This window comes from Lepidochelys kempii, chromosome 11 (genome assembly GCF_965140265.1).
Source record: "Lepidochelys kempii isolate rLepKem1 chromosome 11, rLepKem1.hap2, whole genome shotgun sequence".
NCBI classification, from domain to species: domain Eukaryota; kingdom Metazoa; phylum Chordata; order Testudines; family Cheloniidae; genus Lepidochelys; species Lepidochelys kempii.
Window position 1 is genome coordinate 44,820,491 of NC_133266.1, and position 21,845 is coordinate 44,842,335.

The following is a 21,845-nucleotide window of genomic DNA, read 5'->3' on the forward strand; positions in this document are numbered from 1 at the left end:
TCCCCTGACTGCCCCTAGAACCGGGCAGGAGGGTCTCATGGGCCACCGTAGTGGGTGCCCACCCTGCCCCGTCCCTAAGAGCCAGAGGGTGAGGTGGGGAGTCCCGGCGGGGCTTACCTGGTGCGGCTCCTGGGAAGCATCCGGCAGGTCCCTTTGGCTCCTAGGGGTGGGGTAGCGAAGCTAGAGGGGGAGCAATCGACTCTGTGGGTGCTCCAGGGCTGGAGCACCCGTGGGGAAAATCTGGTGGGTGAACAGCACCCAACGGCAGCTCCCCGCTCGGCCCCAGCTCACCTCATCTCCCCTTCCTCCACTGAACGCACTGCCCCGCTCTGCTTCTCTCCCCCCACCCCCTCCGGTTTCTCGAGAATCAGCTGTTCACGCGGGAAGCCGGAAAGGGCTGAGAAGCAGGCGGCGGCTTTGTGCTCAGGCCCAGGAAGGTGGAGGCGAGCTGGGGTGGGGAGAGGTTCCCCTGTCCCCCCCCCTTGGGTTACCTGCTGCGGCATGGGCAGGCCTCCTCGTGCCCCCTGCCTCAGCTCGCCTCCGCCTCCCTGGGCCTGAGTGTGAAGCTGCCGCTTTCTTCTCAGCCCTCCCAGGCTTCCCACGCGAACAGCTGATTCACGGGAAGCCGGGGGTGGGGAGGCGGGGAGAAGCAGAGCGGGGCGGTGTGTTCAGGGGAGGAGGCAGAGTGGAGGTGAATTGGGGCCGGACATGGGGCGGGGTTAGGAGCTGCCGGTGGGTGCTGTGCACCCACCAAATTTTCCCCGTGGGTGCTCCAACCCCGGAGCACCCACTGAGTAAGCGCCTAATGTGCCGTTTTTGGCCAGTTGCTAAATTTAGAAGCCCTTTTGAGGGACAACCAGTTCTAAAAGGGCTTCTAAATTTAAAAACCAGCTCCATTGAACTGGTGCAAACCGTCTCCAGCTCGCCACTGGATACTGGCAAATAGGTCTGTCCTAAACAATGGACTGTGTGCTTGCTTTAATTTGCATTTAAGCAGTGAACAGAGTCATCAGGCAGGAAGGGAAGATGAAATTCAAACAGGTGAAAAAACTATCAGGGAATATCTTTCTAGGTAGACTCTTTATCTCCTGGGTCTCAGCTGGAAATATGTTTCAAGAGGGGAACTGAAATTATAAAAAGGAGGGTCAAACACCTGAAGAAACCCCTCTCTGTCTCTTTCCCTGCCATTTGCATTCACTGCACCTGAGGAAACAAAGGCAGCAGTTATTGGATACTCTAGGGCAGGTGTCCTGACCTAAAGAGTTTAGTCAGTGTAAGACTTGTGAAAGCATGTGGTGAGAACTTTTTGCTTTGTTAAGTTAGGCACTAGTGAGCATTTTACCTTTATTTTTCTTTGTAACCATTTTTTACTTTTATGGCTCATTAGCTTTTAAGTGAGTACAAGTATTTCTATGTTAATAAACTTTTTGTATCTAATCCAGTGTGCTCAAGCTGAAATATCTGGGTAACTCCATTTATGGTAACAAGTTGTGTGTGTACTGTCTGCGGGGGGGGGGGGGGGGCTGTGCAATATAGGACATATGTTTCTGGAGGAAAATCTGTGATGGGGGGCATGTGGGAGTCACCCTGCAACATAACTAAGGCTGATAAGAGCCAAAGTGTGGTTGGCTGGCTGCAGCAGCACACATACAGACATAACTGGGAGAGATTTACATGCTGTTTGTGAGCGGTCCAGGTTAAGGCTACAGCAACAAGGCATTGTAAAAGGCACCCCAGGTTACAAGGAAGGGGTGACATAGCTACTCATTAGCCTGGATCGTATCCTGGTATGTCACATCCTCCTACCAAATGCTGACACACCCCAGTAATCTTCCGTCCCCGCCCCACAGACACACACAACCATCCATAAAGGAACAAACTGTTAAATTCCTCTTCCCCCATCCCAAGCTCACAGAACAAAATCCACACATAATCATGTGGGGAGAGGCAATAAAACACAAGAATATCCTTTCTGATACAGAAAATATTACACATGTACCAAGCCCTCCTGACTCAAATGCACCAACCAGCCAGAAAAGACAGTAAACATCAGCAAAGTAGACTCTTTTAGAGGTGAGACCATACCATGCTGAGAAAAATCTCTGCTTTCCTCACCCTGGGGAGAGACTAACATCAGTAAAGTCCCCTAACTTTGGGTAAAGTCATATCTACACATCAACTAAGGAAAACGTTTAGAAAGGTTCACACAATCTGAAGTTTATTTCTTCAGGGCTGAGCTCTTTAATAGAGTTATTATGTAACCACCACTGAAAGGAATCTCCTCCAGCCCCCAATTATGTAGCTCAGCAGGCCTGCTCAGGTGAATTCCCGTTGGTAAAGCACTTTGGGATCCAGCTGGATAATAGGCACATTAAACGGCAAATATATCATTGTCTTTGCAATCACAACAAAAAAAGATGACTGCAGAATTTAGTAGTCTTTTGATTCTAAAGCAATCATCTTATTTTCAAATAATGGCATTATACTACTGAAGATTGAGCAATCATCTCTGTATCAGTTTACACAGTTAATTTATTATTCATTGTACTGGATTAGATGGCATAACAGAAGGAAGTTGGAAAACAATACACTGTAGAAGCTGGGTGGTGATGACCCTACTGATTCTCTTTTCCAAGTAAAATGTAACTAGGCTTTAAACAAAGCAGCTAGACTCTAAGTTTTGCCATGTGAGAATTCAATTACTAAAATATTTTAACATGAGTATGAGGTTTGGAAGCTGCAGTTGATACAGGTTTTTTAATTATTATTATTAATGCCATACTATGTTTGCTGCTGCTACCAAAAACTTTGTTAAGCAGGTTGGTGATGGTGGGAGATTAGTCCCTGTTCCTAGCCTCAGTGAGGCTGACAAATACCAACCTCTGAGTCTTGTTATTAAGAAGAGAAAATGTTTTCTTTCAAAAAAATCTAAATTTGCTTCGACACCTTTTGCCCTAAAAGACATTCTTCAGGGAGAGAAAGAAATTTCAGCTGGTAAGTTTTTTTTGTTCTTCTTTAAGGCCTGAAAAATTAAGTTTTTGTAGTAAACATAGACCTGGTGTTATATATTTAATTAGTATATGTAATATAATTGTGCATTAGTACAGTTAAGAGATAATTATCTTCATTAGTCATGCAATTAATGAGAAATGAAAAAATAAATGATAAACATAGTCAAACTTCTATTTTAAAAAACTGCACAAATATGTTTACTAAATGGCTAAAATTCTGGAATAATTTTCAGGAATCCATTTTATTGACAAATCTTGATGATTTTTGTGTACTAATAAATAGCAAGTACAGTTCAGCCATGTGTGTTTGAAAAAGTATTCTCACAAAAGATTCCTGGTAAATGTTAGCCTATGTTGTTTTCCAGTTATTTTAAGTTCCATTGTACTATATATATGTTTTCAAGACGCATCTCCATGAAGCGTCACTGTTGAATAGAAATCAGGCTCCAATCCTGATTCATGTGACTGACCCCTTGTACCAGCTAAATGGGGATCTGTTCAGGCACAGGGGCCCATGCAGATCTGATTGAAGAATTGGGCCATAGTAATTTGTTTTTATAATTTAGTCACATATTTCAGTAGTGTAACTACCTCTAGATATGTATAATTCCAATAAATCTTAAGGAGACTCTGTCATAAGTAGGAGGTTCAAAATTTAAATTATAGGTCCAGTTGCACAAAAGTGTTGTGATGCTGAATGTCACAGTCCCTAGCTTATAGGTGGCTAGAAAATCATTCAAACTACCTGGGATCCACATAGCCTGAATTAAGTGCCTAGGCTTCCTTTACAATGAATGTTGCAAGATAGGCACTTTGAGAATGCAATCAACTAGATGGGGAGCTGCCTAAGCTAGCCAGTAGGAAAGACTGACAAGAGCTGTGTGACTTAAGCTGTTATGAAGATTTCTAATTCCGGGCTGCAGAAAAGTGTCTATCTCTATGTGCATTCCACAATGGGGAACCCTCTCTCCTGGCATCAGGTGGCTTAGACGCCTAAGCCCTTTCTTGTAAGGGGGAGTTATGTAATTACTTCACTCCACACAGAAAGAGGTGGTGTCCACCTGATAACTTTAACCCCCTGGTTAAAGCACTCATTTGGGATAAGGGAGATCCAGATTCAGTTCCTCCCGCTGCCTGATGGGGAAAGAGGATTTGAACAGAGAAGGAGTACTTGTGGCACCTTAGAGACTAACCAATTTATTTGAGCGTAAGCTTTCGTGAGCTACAGCTCACGCTTATGCTCAAATAAATTGGTTAGTCTCTAAGGTGCCACAAGTAATCCTTTTTGCGAATACAGACTAACACGGTTGTTACTTTGAACAGAGACTCTCCCTTGTGTCAGGAGAGCACTCTAACCGCTGAACCATGGGGCTCTCTCACTCTCTTCAATTGAAGCTGTTCCACTGTGTATAAATAATTAAAGAGTCACTGGAGCATGGTGACTGGACCCTGGGTCTCCTGGGTCCAGATGGGTGCCCTAACCACCGGGCTATGGAGTCATTCTTTCTCGCTCAGGCCCAATGACTCTTTAATGCAGTGAGTGCACATGAAAGCAGAAAAATCCACTATGGAAAAAGATTTCTATTTCAAGACTACACGGAGACTTGACACACACATAACGTCAAATCCTTCTAGCCTTGCACCTATGAGAAAGTAAGATTACTTGTGTAAGTAAAAGTTGCAAAAGATTTCTTGTAAAATCTAGTTTTTAAAAGGTCAAACAAACAAAACACCTTGACAGTGCCCTTTCAATAGGGGTTACATCTCGTGAAGACAATGTGCTTTAATTTGTAATTGAATTTCTACTTTTTGGATGACAAAGGTACTGGAAAATGTGACAAGCTACTTAGCACTGTGAGTGAAATGTACAACACGCTTTATTAGAAATATAATTACAACAGAAGTGGCACTCAATAGCTTTAAAATTCACTTTTTGAAAAGTCTGTATCTTCCTTTGTTTGTTAATAAAAGACTTCAGTCGTGCTATATTATCAACCAGTATCTTCTAATTTTTTCCACAAGTAGAACAGAAATATATTGTGAATCACAAGGGAAGTATTAACTAAAAATGCCTATTAAGTTAGAATAGAGTTCAAACAAAAATGGATTCTTTAGTTCATATCAAGATCTACGTACATGCAAAATTTCAAGAAAGTCAGACTACTTACTATGTATTTTGCTACTTCTCCAGAAGAAATTATAAAAGTAGACAATGAAATCAGTGCGTGCTGATTCTTATCACATGACACGTGTATTAACCTTTTCTAACTGACTTCTTTTAGGTAATGGGGGCCAGAAAATTAAGCCAGGTATGCTACTAGTAGTCATGTGTGTCACACATGTATTACAGAAACAAAAAACTAATTCAGCTAAATTGCCACTATAAATATAACTAGAAACTCGGCACTTATTAAAATGATTTTTCTATGGGACTCTTCGTCCATGAGGATTGTGTTTAAAACAACAACAAAAAATCACAGCGGGCATAAACTACCCTTGTACCGACCAAAGGCCCTATGTACCACCACAGCCTCTCTTAATGTCATGAGAATGGCAATGTGGTCTAGTATAGGGCATCACACTGGGCGTTAAGAGTTTAAATTCTGTTCCTGAATTTGCCATTGACGTACTATGTGATCTGGGACAAGTCACTTTATTTGTGCTTCAGTTTCTCCACTAATAAATTGTAGATAACGCTTACTCACCTGTGTAAGGAGCTTTGAAATCTGTGGATGAAAGGGTACTTTATAAGAATTGCAATAAGTATGATTGTTGTCTGAGACCCTTCTGCTGCTCTGAGAATTTCACCCCAAAAGAATAAAGTTTGTGTTTGATATTTTCAGAGTGATACCCCTGTTCTTTAGTTTAAGTTTGGTCCTGTAAAATTAGTAACAGTTTTGCGCAATGCCAGACTTGGTTTGAATCACTACTACAATTCTCAGCCATTTAATGTTGGTGTATTTCAGTATTATTCTGTTTATAACCTAATGGACTTTGATTTTATTTTCTGTATATGGGCATGAGACTTTCCCCCCAAAACACAGCAAGTATACTCTTTTCCTCAGGTGTTTCATCCTATCAGCTGTTGAATTATGAAGACAAATCAGATGTTTCACTCTATGGTAGACGAGGAAATCAGATGATGAGTGATGTTGGGGTCAATATTGCTGGATCTGATTCTATTGCAGTAAAAGCTTCATTTGGTATAGTGACCAAACATGAGGTTGAAGTACCAACATTACTTAAGGAACTTACTACTAGGTTAGTACTATAATTTTTATATACTTGACCCAAGTGATTCCATGGTTAGAGTATGTGAAATTACATTGAAATCCTGGGTGATTAGTCTTTTTGTTTAGGCTTTGAGAACTGTAAATCAATGAATAAGATTTGCTGTATGATCATTTAATAAGAACATAAGAATGGCCATACTGGTCAGATCAACGATCCATCCAGCCCAGTATTCTGTCTTCCAACAGTGGCCAGTGCCAGATGCTTCAGACGGAATGAACAGAACAGGGTAATTATCGACTGATCCATCCCCTATTGTCCAGTCCCACCTACTGGCAGCCAGAGGTTTGGGGATTCCCAGAACATGGGGTTGTGTCCCTGAATACCTTGGTTAATAGCCATAGATGAGCCTGTCCTCCATGAATTTACCTAATTCTTTTTTTAATCCAGTTATATTTTTGGCCTTCACAACGTAGAGTTTCACAGGTTGACTGTGTGTTGTGTGAAGAAGTACTTCCTTTTGTTTGTTTTAAACCTGCTGCCTATTAATTTCATTGGATAACCCCTTGTTCTTGTGTTATGTGAAGGGGTAAATAACATTTCCCTCTTCACTTTTTCCATACAGTTCATGATTTTATAGACCTTTATCATATCCCCCCACTTAGTCGTCTATTTTCCAAGCTGAACAGTCCCAGTCTTTTTAATCTCTCCTATTATGAAAACTCTTCCATACCCCTAATCATTTTTGTTGCTCTTCTCTCTACCTTCTCAAATTCTATTTGATGGTGACCAGAACTGCATGTAGTACTGAAGGCATGGATGTACATTGAATTTATATAGTAGCATCATGATATTTTCTCTCTTATCTATTCCTTTCCCAGTGGTTCCTATCATTCTGTTAGCTTTTTTGACTGCTGCTTCACATTGAAAGGATGTGTTTAGAGAACTACCCACAATGACTCAAAATCACTTTCTTGAATGGTAACAGGTAATTTATGTTTTCCGATGTGCACTGCTTTGCACTTATCAACACTGAATTTCATCTGCCATTTTGTTGTTCAGTCACCCAGTTCAGTGAGATCCCTTTGTAATTTTTTGCAGTCAGCTTTGCACTTAACTGTCTTGTGTAATTTTGTTATCATCTGCAAATTTTACTACCTCACTGTTCACCACCTTTTCCAGATGACTTATGAATATATTAAATAGATGTGTAAGACCAGAAGGAACCATTGGTGATCATGTACATTGACTTCCTGCATAATGCAGGCCATGAGACTTGCATGAATTATATCCTGTTTGAACTAGAGCATATCTTTTTAGAAAAACATCTAGTCTTAATTTCAAAGTTTCCAGTGATACAGAATTCACTATATCCCTTGATAAATTGTTCTAATGGTTAATTACCCCCAGTGTTTTTTTTTAAAGTGCTTTATTTTGAGCCTGAATTTGTGTCTCTTCAGCTTGCAGACATTGGATCTTGCTATGTCTTTGTCTGTTAGACTGAAGAGCCCTCTTGCAAATTTCTGTTTCCCCCATGTAGGTACTTATAGTCTGTGAGCAAGTCATCCCATTCCCCCAATCTCTTCTGTCCTCTGCAAACATTTATCAGTAATGATTTTATGTTTTTTTTCCAAGTCATTGATAAAAATGTTAAATAGCATAGGACCAGGAACCCCACTAGAAACACACCTGCTTGATCCCCTGTTTACAATTACATGTTGAGATTTATCACTTAACCAGTTTTAATCCATTTAATGTATGTTATTATGAATTTGTTTTTTTCTAGTTTTCTAAACAAAATGTCCATGGTACCAAGCAGAGGTGATGTGGGGGGTGGGCAGCTTGAGTCATGTGCCCCCCCCAGATTTTTGCCAGGGTTTGGTGGCTCTGCTTGGTCACATGGTGTAGTTAGGCCCCCTCCCTGTGCAGCAGCTGCTAGAACCAGTAAGCTGGAAGCTGCTGCCGTGGGAGGAGAGGCAGCGGTAAACAGCTTGGAGCTGCAGGGAGGGGCTGCTGCGGGTAAGAGGAGGGGCAAGCCTGCGGGGGCGTGACTCAAGCTGTTTGGGGGGTGAACCTTTAAATCGTGGATGCCCCCCCCACTCTCAGCAGGCACAAGTCGTCTCTGGTACCAAGTGAATTGCTTTACAGAAGTCCAAGTATATTACATCAATGCTATTACCTTTATCAACCAAACTTGTACTCTCAAAAAAGATATCCAGTTAATTTGACAAGATGTGTTTTCCATAAATCCTTGTTAATTGGCACTAGTTATATTACTCTCCATTAATCCTTTATTAATCAAGTGCCATATCAGCTGTTCTTTTTAGTGCCCAGAATCCCAGGTCAGTCCATCTATAATAACCCAGGTCTTCTTGTTTACCTTTCTAAAATGTTGGCACATTAGCTTTTTTCCAGTCCTTTGGAACTTCCCTACGTTCCAGGACTAATTGAAAATAAATTTTAATGGTTCCAATAGCTCTTCAGTCAACTCTTTTAAACTCTTGGATGCAAGTTAGGCAAACCTGCTGATTTTAAAAATGTCTAACTTTATTAGCTGCTGTTTAATTTGCTAATTATCTGTGGATTTTTTTCTCCTTTAACTTTAGAAAAATTAACTTTGATCACTGCCTAGTCCGACAATCAAGAGAAAGTAGGAAAGAGGTTCTGTGTGTGGTCATGGAAAGTATTAGAACAACACGGCAATGCTCGTTATCTGTGCATGCTGGTATGCGTGGGGAAACAATGAGGGTAAATATATTTGATAGACTTCTTTAAATAATAAAATGCATAGTAGGGACTCGTATTCTTATTGTAGGGACTTGTGACCAGATTTTAATTGCATTTATACTGGTGTAAATCCAGAGCAATACCAATATAAGTCAATGGAATTGTACTGATGTAAATTAAATTAGACTCTGACCCTCTCTCTACTTTTCAGATCTAGAGAAAACTATGCCAGTAAAATCTTGACTCCACTGATGTCAATAGCAAAACTCCTACTGACTTCATTGGGGCCAGGATTTCACCCCACTCTATTAATTTAATATTGGAATAGGCCATATACCATAATTATGCTATGTGTGTGATGCTCTCCATATTGAAATGATTTATTTTAATAAGCTATAATTAAAAACATTACATTAAAAACATTAGGAGAACTTGCTTGTCACACTGGTACACTTTTTCAAATTCTAAAATCACCAGTCTTATGGGTAACAAGTACTGTTGTTTTGCTCACACAGGGCCTTATTTTTTTTTTAACACATGAAAAACTATTCATGTATATGAAGCTTTTGTGATATTTTATATAAGGGAGCATTTTACATTGGTTGTTTTACATAAATGCACAGATTCTACAATTAGAAAATTTGGTTGCAAACCAGATTCTGCACAAGGCAGAAGGGGACAGATCACTTAAAAAGAATGGAGAAAGAAGGAATTAGCTAGTTCTAATTTAATTCCCCCAGTCATGCAATTTACCCTTTAATAATAGCTAATGGAAGTTAATACAGTGTTATTTATAATTATATAGGATTAGGGTGGTTAGATGGCCTTGTTTGCAGTGATTTGTCTTGGTTCTGAGGTACAGTCATGTTCTAGTTGAAATCCCAGTCAGTTCTAGTGAAATCTGATACTTGTCCCAGATTCCTTAGAACTGGCTTTGTAGCCATTCTGTAAGCTACCAGGGCATGGGAACTGTGCCTTGTGGATGGAACAAGACCTTGCCAGGTGGTTGTGGTGGCAGTTCAGGTGATAAGTGAAGATCCAGGGATCAAGCACCAGTCCAAGGGTAAAGCTAGAGTCCGAATTGAGGGGCCAAGCTGAAGCTGAGAACTGGAGTCAGAATCCTAAAACAAAGGGTAAGCTGGAATTGTAGTCCGGGACATAGCAAAGAGTCGGAAATAGGAGTTAGAAACCAGAATGGAACAGGGAGATTGGGGATGAAGCAGGTATAGGCTGGAGCTGGAGCGAGAACAGAGTGGGAAGCAGGGCAGGGCTTGGAGCAAGGACTGGAGCTGGAAGCATAAGTGAGAGCAGGGTAAGGAGGGCTGTGGGTGTGGTATGCATTGAGCAGCCACCGTGTGGTGGCTGCAAGGTTCAAGTAGCAGACTGTTGGCTCCTCTGCTCAATCAGGAAGTACAACTGTTTGGAAGGGGCTCATTGGGCCTATCTGAACTTGCTGGGTTGCCTTGCGACCAGGCTGGGAGCCAGCTGCGTCCCTGAAACATCCATCATAATAACAGTAATAATAATACAGATATCCTCTACCTGCCCAGTTCCTGCTGTTGGGTTAATTGAGTCTGAATGTACTGCTTCTAAAAGCTGCTAATTCCTCATTTAAAAATGGACCAGCTACAGTGCTATAGATGAGAAGGTGCAATCTGGAATGAAATTACAAGGCAAACTCCATAAGAAAACATCTAGCAGACAGAAAGGTGGAAGATTAGTGCTCAGGGCCAGCACTACTAAGTTTGAGAGCTGATTTTGATAGTGTTTGAATAGTGTAATATTTACAGTTATTTCTGTAAATTTGATTTGAAGACATTTTGATGTTAGTCTTACCTACTCACTTTCAGTCGGCACCAGCTGCACTCTTCTTCACTCCCATACAAAGAAAATCATAGCCTATGTGAAAAATATGATCAAAATTTCCTCCTGACTCCTGAAAGGGAGAACAGGGAAAAGAAGAGGGGTGAAAAGAAAAACAAGGTGGAAAAATAGAAAGCAAAACAAGAAAAAATACACAGAGAAGAAAAGAGATGAGAAGTGAAAAACAAAATGAACAAAAGACATAGGTCAGGGTGAACATACAGAAAACAGATGAGATAAATCAAAGGTGGAATGGGATGTGGTGTGTATGTGTAGAGGAGGGGTGGCCAGGCATTGGCCAAGACATAGCTCTTGCTAAAAAACTTTAGGAACCACTCCCTTTTATTATCACTATGAACTTCCAATAATTATCCACCCTATATTTCTTCTTTTATGCCTATCTTCTGCAACTCTCACTTCAGTGGCATTATTGCAAGGTTCAACACCTCTTGCATCTTGTTTGCTGGGCCCTGATACTGTTGAATTAAGATTTTATATGCTTTGTGGCATATAGTTCCAGACCATATAATATTTGAATTCCATTGGAGAATGCACTGAAGAATGGCAACACAAGATATTGGCCCTGTCATTGCTGTTTCATCCAAACAGGAGAGAGGCCCACTCTGACTCCTCCAAAGAGGAGCTGCTATTGAGAGGACAGAAGCAGGCCTCTTAGATCCTCAGGGCCAGCTCTACACTTTTTGCAGCCCCAAGCAGCGCGCCGAATTGCCACCTGAAGAAGGGAGCTGCTGCCAAATTGCTGCGGCGGGACTGTGAAGATACAAACTGACGCTGAATTGCCACGGCAGCAAAAAAAACCCATGTCGCCCTAACGACGCACGGACTGCCGCCCCTTTAAATTGCCGCCCCAGGCATCTGCTTGGAATGCTGGTGCCTGGAGCCAGCCCTGCAGATCCTTATCCAAAATCCAGTGAAGTCTATGGGACTCTTTCCATTAACTTCAGTGGTCTTTGGATTGGACTCTTAGCTTCACCTCAAGTAGAAACTGTGACTGACTTGTCAAAGTAGGAGATATGATGATTGGACCTGGTTGCAGGAAGTCAGAAAGCTAAGGCTTGTTGGGAGTCTGGGTGACTAGAAGGATAAAGCTATGATATTGTCAGTGATATGCATAGAGAAGGAATCTCAGAAAGTTTGGATAATAAGGTTTGCATATCATTAGGTTTGGATAATTAGGTTTGCATAATCCTACAAGTCCTTTGAGTTATGCTTATCACTAATTTTATGTATCAGATATAAATGCCTAATTTTCCATGGCAAGTTGATAGTTTCTCTGTATCAAACATTACTGAAGTGCAGAAAAGAAAGGATGACATTAGTATACTGATTAGAACTGAGAAAATTTCTTTGGAGGTGGAGTTTTATCTTCAACTTCAAAAGAGTCTTTCCATTGCTGAAATTTTCATACTGTATTTTAAAGCTATTACTCTTAATTTTCATTTCTGTTCAACACATTTTCTTGTAAATATTTTTTTCTTAATGCAATACGTTTTTCCTTTTTAAAATCATAGTTTCATATTATTGAGGACCAAAATCACAAAGGACGAGAGAAAGCTATTGTTTTTCCAGCTCACACAACTATTGCATTTAGTGTATTTGAACTTTATATTCACTTGGATGGTAATTTTGGTAAGTGATTTATTTGTGCTATTATTATAATTGCTAATATAGTAATTTGATTCTTTAAAACATTGTTCTTGAACTGAGACTTGACATGTGTCAGCCCCAATCCTATAAATATTTATGCTCATACTTAATTTTATACATGTCAGTTGTCTGACCTCATCAGAGCCTTAATCCACTTTTAATTCTTAGCTTTAATTCACAATTAATTCTTGCTAGGATAAATATAAAAGGCATTAAAGGGTCTGATTTATCCTGGAAATGCTTTCACAGAATTAACTATTTAAATGTAAGTTTTTGAAAAATGAAAATCACACTGTTAACAATGAAACATTAAAAAATGCATCTGCATATCAGTGTATGCCTTTGCTGGTTTGTAAGAAACTGAATATCTTAGGGCCATCTGATCCATTTCTCCATAAAAGAGGAATGTGGCATGGCAGCCCCGCCCCGCCCCCCCCCCCAAAAGGCACGTCTGTGAAATTGATAAAAACATTTTCCCTGCCTGGAACTTCTATTTCAGTTTGCCACAAACCAATGAAACACAGTCAGAGACTAGTCAGACACGGTCACCTCCAAATCTTTACAAAGTTTAAAAAAAACGAACAGTTACACAGAACAAAGTGATTGACCTGCCTATACTCTCCCTGTCTGTGGAAAGGATGTGGTTTATAAATTCTCCTAATTTCCCAGTGTGCTTTATCCCAGCCCAGGACTTCAATTAGATAGGAACCTTCAGTCAGTCAAAGTATGGGGGTAATAATAACCCATAATATAGTTTTAGGGCTTGATCCTGCACTCATTAAAGTTAATGGCAAAACTCCCATTGACCTCAGAAGTGCAGGATCAGGACTTTAGTGACATATAATTTAGATTGTATTTAAAAAATATAACCAAAAAGATAGATAATATTCCATGAGGTAATTCTTACCTCCATATATGCAAATAACACTACTCACTTGTTAGAGACTCTGATTGGGGCCCCACATGCTTTGCAACACATTGGAGATACATTTTATGACAGGGGCACTCTGAATTTTGAAGCATAGTGACACATTTACATTTCTGTGACAACCTTATGTGCATTTAAAAAAAACAGTAGTTATTGAATTAACTTTGAAAAACGATAATACAAGCAGTACAGAATCCCTCTGATATTCATTTTAATATTAAATTGAACATATAAATCCTAATTTTGGAATTATTTTCCATTTTACTTTGTCACTGCACAGTTGGGGATAGGTGCACTAGTTAGATGTTTTTACTAAGATGACCAATGAAATAGCAATATTGATATTTAAATTTTTATCATTAAGGTGCAGAGGTAATCCCCAATACAGATGAATGAGAGGTGTTAGGATATCTCTTTAACGTTCTTTGTAAATTTATTAAGATGATATACTTACTTCAAAGCCTTTTCTTTACAATATTAGAGGCTAAAAAATTAAGAATTTTATTTGTTTAATTTAAAAGTTTTACAGCTAATTATGTGGTGAATAACATGGTTGGGAATCACGGAAAATCAGTCACAATTTCAGATTTTCCATTTTTGGTTTCAAATGGGTTTGTGACTCTGCTTTTACTCCAAACGTGAGGCAGTCTGTTAATGGAATGCTGACTGCCTTAGACATTTAACCTGGCCAGGAAACCGTAAGGAAATGCCTCTTGTGAAAGTCACTATAAACCATCTAAATTAATAAATTAAGTAGTTACTACTTCATCTCATCTTCTTTCTCTGCTTCATCTCATTTTTTGTGCTAACACTGTGTGCATGTGGTTTTACACCATCTTTCCTAGGAATTAAAGACCCAGTAGAATGACTAATAGAAAAGCTGAATTTAATTTTAAGCATTCTCTTAGTTTTATAATACGTGTTATATAACAAAACATTTTGTACTAAGCTGTGTTTTGAAATTGTGTAGCTTTTGAATTTCATCATTCCAAAGGTTCTACTTTTTTCTTTAATACAGAGTTCTGTGTCACTCCAGTTTCAAAAGGAGGATTTGAAAAAGAGCAATCTGGATCATTTTCATTGAACAAATTAAGGAGGAATCTGTTCCACCAAAGTATGATGTTTGATATTTATGTCCAAATACACTAATCAAATGGATTAAGTACATGGTATTTTTTTCTTTGACTTAGTAGGCAAGGTCAGAAGTTCAAAAGCATCTAATCAAAATAGAATTTCACTTTAAAATTTGCACCAAGATAATAGCTATTTTGGCCGTGATCAGATCTATTCAAAATAATTGTAAAGATTTTAAGATATTAATGGAAGAGTCTGGCTTTAAATAATTATATTTTTAATTTATGTGAATATATTATTTTGTTTATCATGAAAACTTCTAATTGTTTTCTTAAAATAAATTATATTGGTGATCATAAATACTAATTGTACAACTACAATATTTTAGCATGTAAATCTGTTCTATATTTTTACAATTTAGAAAGTATTGCATAGTCAATCTCAAAGGATAATACATAAAGATAAGATAAAGTTGAGGTTGTAAATGTTATTAATGTATTAATTTAAAATACCAGAAAATGCTCAGTAGGGCATAATCTTCAATTGACAGGGAATTGGCCTTTATCTAGTTACAGGTTTTCTTTCTTATCTTCAAATAACATGAAAACATTCTAACAATGTTATATGTTGAGTACAATTAAAAACTGGATATTTACTGTCCCTGGTAGTTAAATTTACTATAGTATGAGCCTGATCCTGAACCACTGAAGTCAAGTGGAGTTTTCAGAGTAGCAGCCGTGTTAGTCCGTATCCGCAAAAAGAAAAGGAGTACTTCTGGCACCTTAGAGACTAACAAATTTATTTGAGCGTAAGCTTTCATGAGCTACAGCTCACTTCATCGAATGCATGCAGGGGAAAATACAGTAGGGGGATTTTATGTACACAGAGAACATGAAACAGTGGGTGTTACCATACACACTGTAACGAGAGTGATCAGGTAAGGTGAGCTATTACCAGCAGGAGAGGAAAAAAACCCTTTTGTAGTGATAATCAAGGTGGGCCATTTCCAGCAGTTGACAAGAACATCTGAGGAACAGTTTGGGGGGGGGAGGAAATAAACATGGGGAAATAGTTTTACTTTGTGTAATGACCCATCCACTCCCAGTCTTTATTCAAGCCTAAGTTAATTGTAATCCAGTTTGCAAATTAATTCCAATTCAGCAGTCTCTTGTTGGAGTCTGTTTTTGAAGTTTTTTTGTTGTAGTATTGCCACTTTTAGGTCTGTAATCGAGTGACCAGAGAGACTGAAGTGTTCTCCGACTGGTTTTTGAATGTTATAATTCTTGACGTCTAATTTGTGTCCATTTATTCTTTTACGTAGAGACTGTCTGGTTTGGCCAATGTACATTGTAGAGGGGCATTGCTGGCACTTGATGGCATATATCACATTGGTAGATGTGCAGGTGAATGAGCCTCTGATAGTGTGGCTGATGTGATTAGGCCCTGTGATGGTGTCCCCTGAATAGATATGTGGACACAGTTGGCAGCAGGCTTTGTTGCAAGGATAGGTTCCTGGGTTAGTGTTTTTGTTGTGTGGTGTGTGGTTGCTGGTGAGTATTTGCTTCAGGTTGGGGGGCTGTGTGTAAGCAAGGACTGGCCTGTCTCCCAAGATCTGTGAGAGTGATGGGTTGTCCTTCAGGATAGGTTGTAGATCCTTGATGATGTGCTGGAGAGGTTTTAGTTGGGGGCTGAAGGTGATAGCTAGTGGCATTCTGTTATTTCCTTTGTTGGGCCTGTCCTGTAGTAGGTGACTTCTGGGTACTCTTCTGGATTTGTCAGTCTGTTTCTTCACTTCAGCAGGTGGGTATTGTAGTTGTAAGAATGCTTGATAGAAATTTTGTAGGTGTTTGTCTCAGTCTGAGGGGTTGGAGCAAATGCGGTTGTATCAAAGAGCTTGGCTGTAGACAATGAATCGAGTGGTGTGGTCTGGATGAAAGCTGGAGGCATGTAGGTAAGTATAGTAGTCAGTAGGTTTCCGGTATAGGGTGGTGTTTATGTGACCATCGCTTATTAGCACCGTAGTGTCCAGGAAGTGGATCTCTTGTGTGGACTGGTCCAGGCTGAGGTTGATGGTGGGATGGAAATTGTTGAAATCATGGTGGAATTCCTCAAGGGCTGCTTTTCCATGGGTCCAGATGATGAAGATGTCATCAGTGTAGCGCAAGTAGAGTAGGGGCATTAGGGGACAAGAGCTGAGGAAGCGTTGTTCAAAGTCAGCCATAAAAATGTTGGCATATTGTGGGGCCATGCCGGTATCCATAGCAGTGCCGCTGATTTGAAGGTATACATTGTCCCCAAATGTGAAATAGTTGTGGGTGAGGACAAAGTCCAGCCACCAGGTTTGTCGTGACATTATCGTGGATACTGTTCCTGACGACTTGTAGTCCATCTTTGTGTGGAATGTTGGTGTAGAGGGCTTCTACATCCATAGTGGCTAGGATGGTGTTTTCAGGAAGATCACCGATGGATTGTAGTTTCCTCAGGAAGTCAGTGGTGTGTCGAAGATAGCTAGGAGTGCTGGTAGCGTAGGGCCTCAGGAGGGAGTCTACATAGCCAGACAATCCTGCTGTCAAGGTGCCAATGCCTGAGATGATGGGGCGTCCAGGATTCCCAGGTTTATGGATCTTGCGTAGCAGATAGAATACCCCTGCTCGGGGTTCTAGGGGTATGTCTGTGTGGATTTGCTCTTGTGCTTTTTCAGGGAGTTTCTTGAGCAGATGGTGTAGTTTCTTGTGGTAACCCTCAGTGGGATCAGAGGGTAATGGCTTGTAGAGTGTGGTGTTGGAGAGCTGCCTAGCAGCCTCTTGTTCCCATTTTCAGTATTTCTTATTCTAAGAATGGGGAAAAACACAAAGACAAAAATAAAGATAAATGTGGTGGTGCAGTAAACATCTGCTTCTAATGGTGCCCTTTGTGTAGGAGACTTTACTCCACTTTTACCTCTCCCCAGTGGTGCAAGTACGGTGGTACGGTCTGGTATGCCATACCAGTAAGATATTTATAGCTGGAACGGCAGCCTGGAAAGACAGAGGAGGAGCCCGTCCCCAGCCCTTCCACGCAGCTGCATCTCCTGAGTCCCCCTGCCTGGGGTCTGTACAGCAGCCCCGTCGGCGGACAGGACTGGGGGCCGTACAGCAGCCGCGCCGGAGGAGCTGCTGGTGTGGGGCTGCCCAGTTCCTGGGAACCGCAGCGGGGAAAGGAGTAGAACGTGGGGCCTCTGGGCAGCCCTACGCCGGCAGCTCCTCTGGCACGGCTGCTGCACCGCCCCCCCCACCCCCCACCCTGTCTTCCAGTGGGGCTGCTGTACAGACCCCAGGCAGCAGGACTCAGGAGAGGTAGCTGCATAGAAGGGCTGGGGGTCGGGCTGCGGGCGGTACAGCAGCCGCGCCGGAGGAGCTGCTGGAGTGGTGCTGCCCGGCGGCCCCACGTTATTCTGCTGCTTTCGCCGCTGTGGTTCTGGAGAGCCCTTATCTCCCGGGAACTGCAGTGGCAAAAGGAGCAGAACATGGGGCTGCTGGGTGGCTCCATGTCAGCAGCTCCTCCGGTGTGGCTGTACCGCCCCCAGCCTGGCTCCCAGCCCTTCCACACAGCTGCATCTCTTGAGTCCTCCTGCTTGGGGGCTGTACAGCAGAAGCCTCTGGCACAGCGGGAGGAGGGCAGAGCTCCCCCCCACCCCCGGTAGTGTGGGATGGATGTGGATCATGGGGAGGGGATGGGGAGAGTGCGGGTGCCCCGGGCTGGAGGTGGGGTGGGGAGGGGAGTAGTCATTTGGGGGGGGTCATGTGGGGAGGTCACGTGCCCCCTCCCCCACTTTGTGTCCCTCCCATGAGTGCAGCGTACCGGTAATAAATGATTTCTACTTGCACCACTGCCCCTCCCTGATCCTAGGGGGCTGCTGGAGGCCAAACCAACCAGTAGTGCAAGTTCAAGTAGCCTCAGTGCTGCCCTAACCTGCACCAATGGATAAAAGTCTCCAAAGAATCACTCTGCTGGTCAAGTTGTTTGGAGTGCTTCATACTCTTGGCCTGGAACATCACCTCTGCATAGGGAGACAGGAATAGTTGGTGTAGGGGATGGCCGTGCCCTCCTTATGACAACACAGAATTTCTCTGCTCTAGGGGAGTCCTTTCCTGCTCTCTTAAGACAGTTTTCAGTCCAGTTTGCCCCACATTGGTGCAAAGGGGATTTAAGAGAGGCTGAAGATCAGGCTCATGGTATGAAAGTTAGGAAATTAGCACTTTAAACTCATATTTCAAAAAGTATAAACATCAGTCTGGAAATACTAAGTTCAGATTTCAGTACTCTAACTTTCTGTTTCTTCATTGCTTATACACTGCTTATTGATGTAACAACTCCATTAGTTGTAAAATGGAGAGTCCCGTGTTGGATATATTTATTAAAAGCGTATAGGCCAATACTTTCAATCTTAGGTGCCTAAAATTAGGTTACTAAAATCTTATTTATACATCTAAATAAAAATGGCTTGATTTGCAAAGGTGCTGAGTTCCTGCAGCTCCCATTCATAATGGAAATTACTTCACTTCTTTTTAGATACTGATGACCAATTTAGATTTGAGAATGTGGTAATAATCTTTTTTGTTGTACTATAATATAATCTGCATTCACCTTTCTGGCCTGTATCAGGTACAAGAGTTATCTCAAACCTGTCTTGTGAAGGTGTTTAGATTATTCAAGATCTGAGGCATGTATGCTCATGTTGAAAGTGGAAGAAAATGATCCCTGCTCTGTTGGAGTGTGCTGTCTGATCACTATTGGGAGGATAGAGTGATTGCAGTCCCATTCCTATGGAGATTCTAAATCCTGCAGATGTACACAAACACTTCTTTTGCGTGCTGGAATATTTATAAAATCCAAAGGCTACTGGGATCTGATGGGAGGTCTCTGCTCTTGCAGAGTTTATCAGTGAGTCTACATACCATTGTAAATAGTGTCCTGAATTCCATAAACAGCTCAGAAATATACCTACCAAATTTTCCAAAACTAATTAGGTGCTGGCCTTCCTGGATGACACCAGAATTAAACTATATTTGGAGTGTTTGATGTCCATTTCTTTTTCCTACCCTCCTTTCTTCCTCCACCCGCCCCCAACAAAAAGTTAGAGAAACATTTCAAATGTGAATTATCACCAACTTTTCAAATGCTCAAAATGTTCATGAGATGTAGGGTTGTTATTTCACCAGTAACAACATTGTCCTCTGGCGAAGATATCTGTAAGAAATTTCTGCCACCCTTTGAAGTAAAAGTGTCAATATTAAGGTTTCAATGGAAAATCTAGTTACAACCATAAAATGGTGTCTCCAATATGGCTTCATAACTCAGTACTTATTTCCGTCAGTGGATTAACTGTATGATGTGTCATGGTGTGTTCATAATGTGATGACAAATCATTGCTATTTTGTGTGCATTCTTTTTCAGATAAAAGGGTAATGGATATCATTGCTAATTCAGATGCTTACTTGGAGGACCTTTTCACAGACTATTATGAAAAAGCTGCAAGCATGACTGATATCTCTACAAGCTATCTCAGAGAAGGGTCTCATATCCGGGTTAATTTACTTAATAACAACATCCCAAAAGGTCCTTGTGCCCTTTGTGGAATGGGAAAGTCTAAAAGAGAGACAGTCTATGGATGCCTAGAGTGTTCTTTTAATGGACAAAAGTATGTACGACTACATGCTGTGCCCTGCTTTGATGTCTGGCACAAGAGAGTGAGATAAATGATCTATGAGCGTGACTATTGTTATAGACTTCAGTGTAACTGTGCCACAAAATTTCCAAAATTGTTGAATATTAAGTGCAACAGACATTAAAAGTGCAAAATATTTGGTTATGCTATTTTCTTTTTTATTGTAATGTGATTCTTTTATTTTACAATAAAGATAATTCTATTCCTGAGTGCAGAAATGCCCCATATACAGCCCCTTCAAAAAATTTGCTACTTTTTTTCTTTGTGGCACTTTCTCATTTTATCATTCATGATAAATAATATATACATGTTGAAATTGAATTCCAGAGTAGCAATCAGAATATAGTTTGGAATTTACTATAAAAGCGGCTTGTTCACATTTGGTCTGTCAAGATGTTATATATTGCCTTAACTACACCAGAGTATGATGATAAAATGAGAACGTGTAATAATTTAGTGCTATCATGAATGTTTAATTGAAATATCAGATTAAAAGCACATTTAAAAACTAGATCAGTTTAAGGTTTCATTTACAAGAGGGAAAAGTTAAAAGGATTGCAACTGGTGATTATGGATTCCATTTTAGGCTGTGAATTCACCATATGTCTATTCTGATTATATTTGTAGGGACCACAAACAAGTCTACGGTTTGCACTTGGGTAACTCAAATCTGACTTTTTTTTTTTTAAAGCCTTCAGACTTGCTGCTGACTTTAGTGGCTTTGACATAGTTGAAAAAAATAAAAGAAACAAAATTCTATTGCATTGCAAAACTAGTGTACTGAATCCCGCTATTACATCGCAGGTCTAGTAGCTGTATAGCCCAATATCACAAATTAAAAAGTTGTATGCAGTCAAGTTGTAGCTGTTGCAATCCCAGGATATTGGATAGACAAGGTGGGTAAGGAAATATCTTTCATTGGACGAACATCTGTGATCCTGGGAGTTCCCTTCCAAGATTTGAAGAAGAGCTCCATGTGGCTCAAAAGCTTGTGTCTCTCTCTCATCTACAGAAGTTGGTCCAAATAAATAAAAAGTTTTCATAGTGGGGAATGCATGCAGCAGAGGGCACTGCAGTGTAGAATATTGAAATTTGGCAGTGCTAGGCCCTGCTAGAATGTCTGCCTGACCTGCTTGGTGCTCTCTTGATGCTGTAGTTTATAAGTGAGGAAGATTAAAATTCTAACTCCCTCTATCATAAGTAGAAGCTGTGTATATGTGGCAGCCTTTCTGCTTCATTCTGGTGCTGCTAGTTTCAGCATGCACATGCTTTAGTGGAAGCTTACAATTAATGTGTAGTCTAATTATTACACATTCAAATAAAACACAGTGGTGCTTGTCTCTTTAGAACTTAAATGCTGTCAAATTGACATTTTTGCATTTCTGTGTATGGCTGACTGTCTATAAGGTGGTAACTTTTGAATGACACAGCTACTCAATTCCAAAATTCCAGGAATTGGTCTAGGCAGCAGTGATTGGAATCCTACAGCTTTGGGGAAAATCAGAAACCAAAAGGGGGGAAAGTAGGGACCCAAGGATCCAGTGCTGTCGATTTAGGATAGTTATAAGAAACTCTGCAGTTGTCTACAGATCAAGCAACTGGTTGATGGCATCTATTAATGCATTCCAGCATAACA

The 21,845-nt window shown here is 40.7% G+C and overlaps 1 protein-coding gene across 3 annotated transcripts; it reads left to right on the plus strand.

Moving 5' to 3' along the window:
- Positions 1 to 2,783: 2,783 nt before the first annotated feature.
- Positions 2,784 to 20,333, plus strand: PJVK (pejvakin). Of its 3 annotated transcripts, XM_073306028.1 has the most exons (7): positions 6,203 to 6,272; positions 6,491 to 6,531; positions 7,124 to 7,230; positions 8,849 to 8,990; positions 12,365 to 12,482; positions 14,447 to 14,542; positions 19,939 to 20,333. In XM_073306028.1, the coding sequence occupies exons 4-7, from the start codon at positions 8,919 to 8,921 to the stop codon at positions 20,238 to 20,240; spliced, it is 588 nt and encodes a 195-aa protein (XP_073162129.1). In that variant the 5' UTR covers positions 6,203 to 6,272; positions 6,491 to 6,531; positions 7,124 to 7,230; positions 8,849 to 8,918; the 3' UTR covers positions 20,241 to 20,333. The 3 variants fall into 3 exon arrangements, with proteins under 3 accessions (XP_073162127.1, XP_073162129.1, XP_073162128.1); XM_073306026.1 differs by lacking the exons at positions 6,491 to 6,531; positions 7,124 to 7,230 and adding an exon at positions 2,784 to 2,994 and having other exon boundaries at positions 6,077 to 6,272; XM_073306027.1 differs by lacking the exon at positions 6,491 to 6,531 and having other exon boundaries at positions 6,205 to 6,272.
- The last annotated feature ends 1,512 nt before the right edge of the window (positions 20,334 to 21,845 follow it).

Coding starts and splice junctions, on each gene's coding strand:
- PJVK (XM_073306026.1), top strand. CDS start 2,784: ATGTTTGCTGCTGCTACCAAAAACTTTGTTAAGCAGGTTGGTGATGGT. Junction 12,483..14,446: donor TCACTTGGATGGTAATTTTG/GTAAGTGATTTA, acceptor TCTTTAATACAG/AGTTCTGTGTCACTCCAGTT. Junction 14,543..19,938: donor GAGGAATCTGTTCCACCAAA/GTATGATGTTTG, acceptor ATTCTTTTTCAG/ATAAAAGGGTAATGGATATC.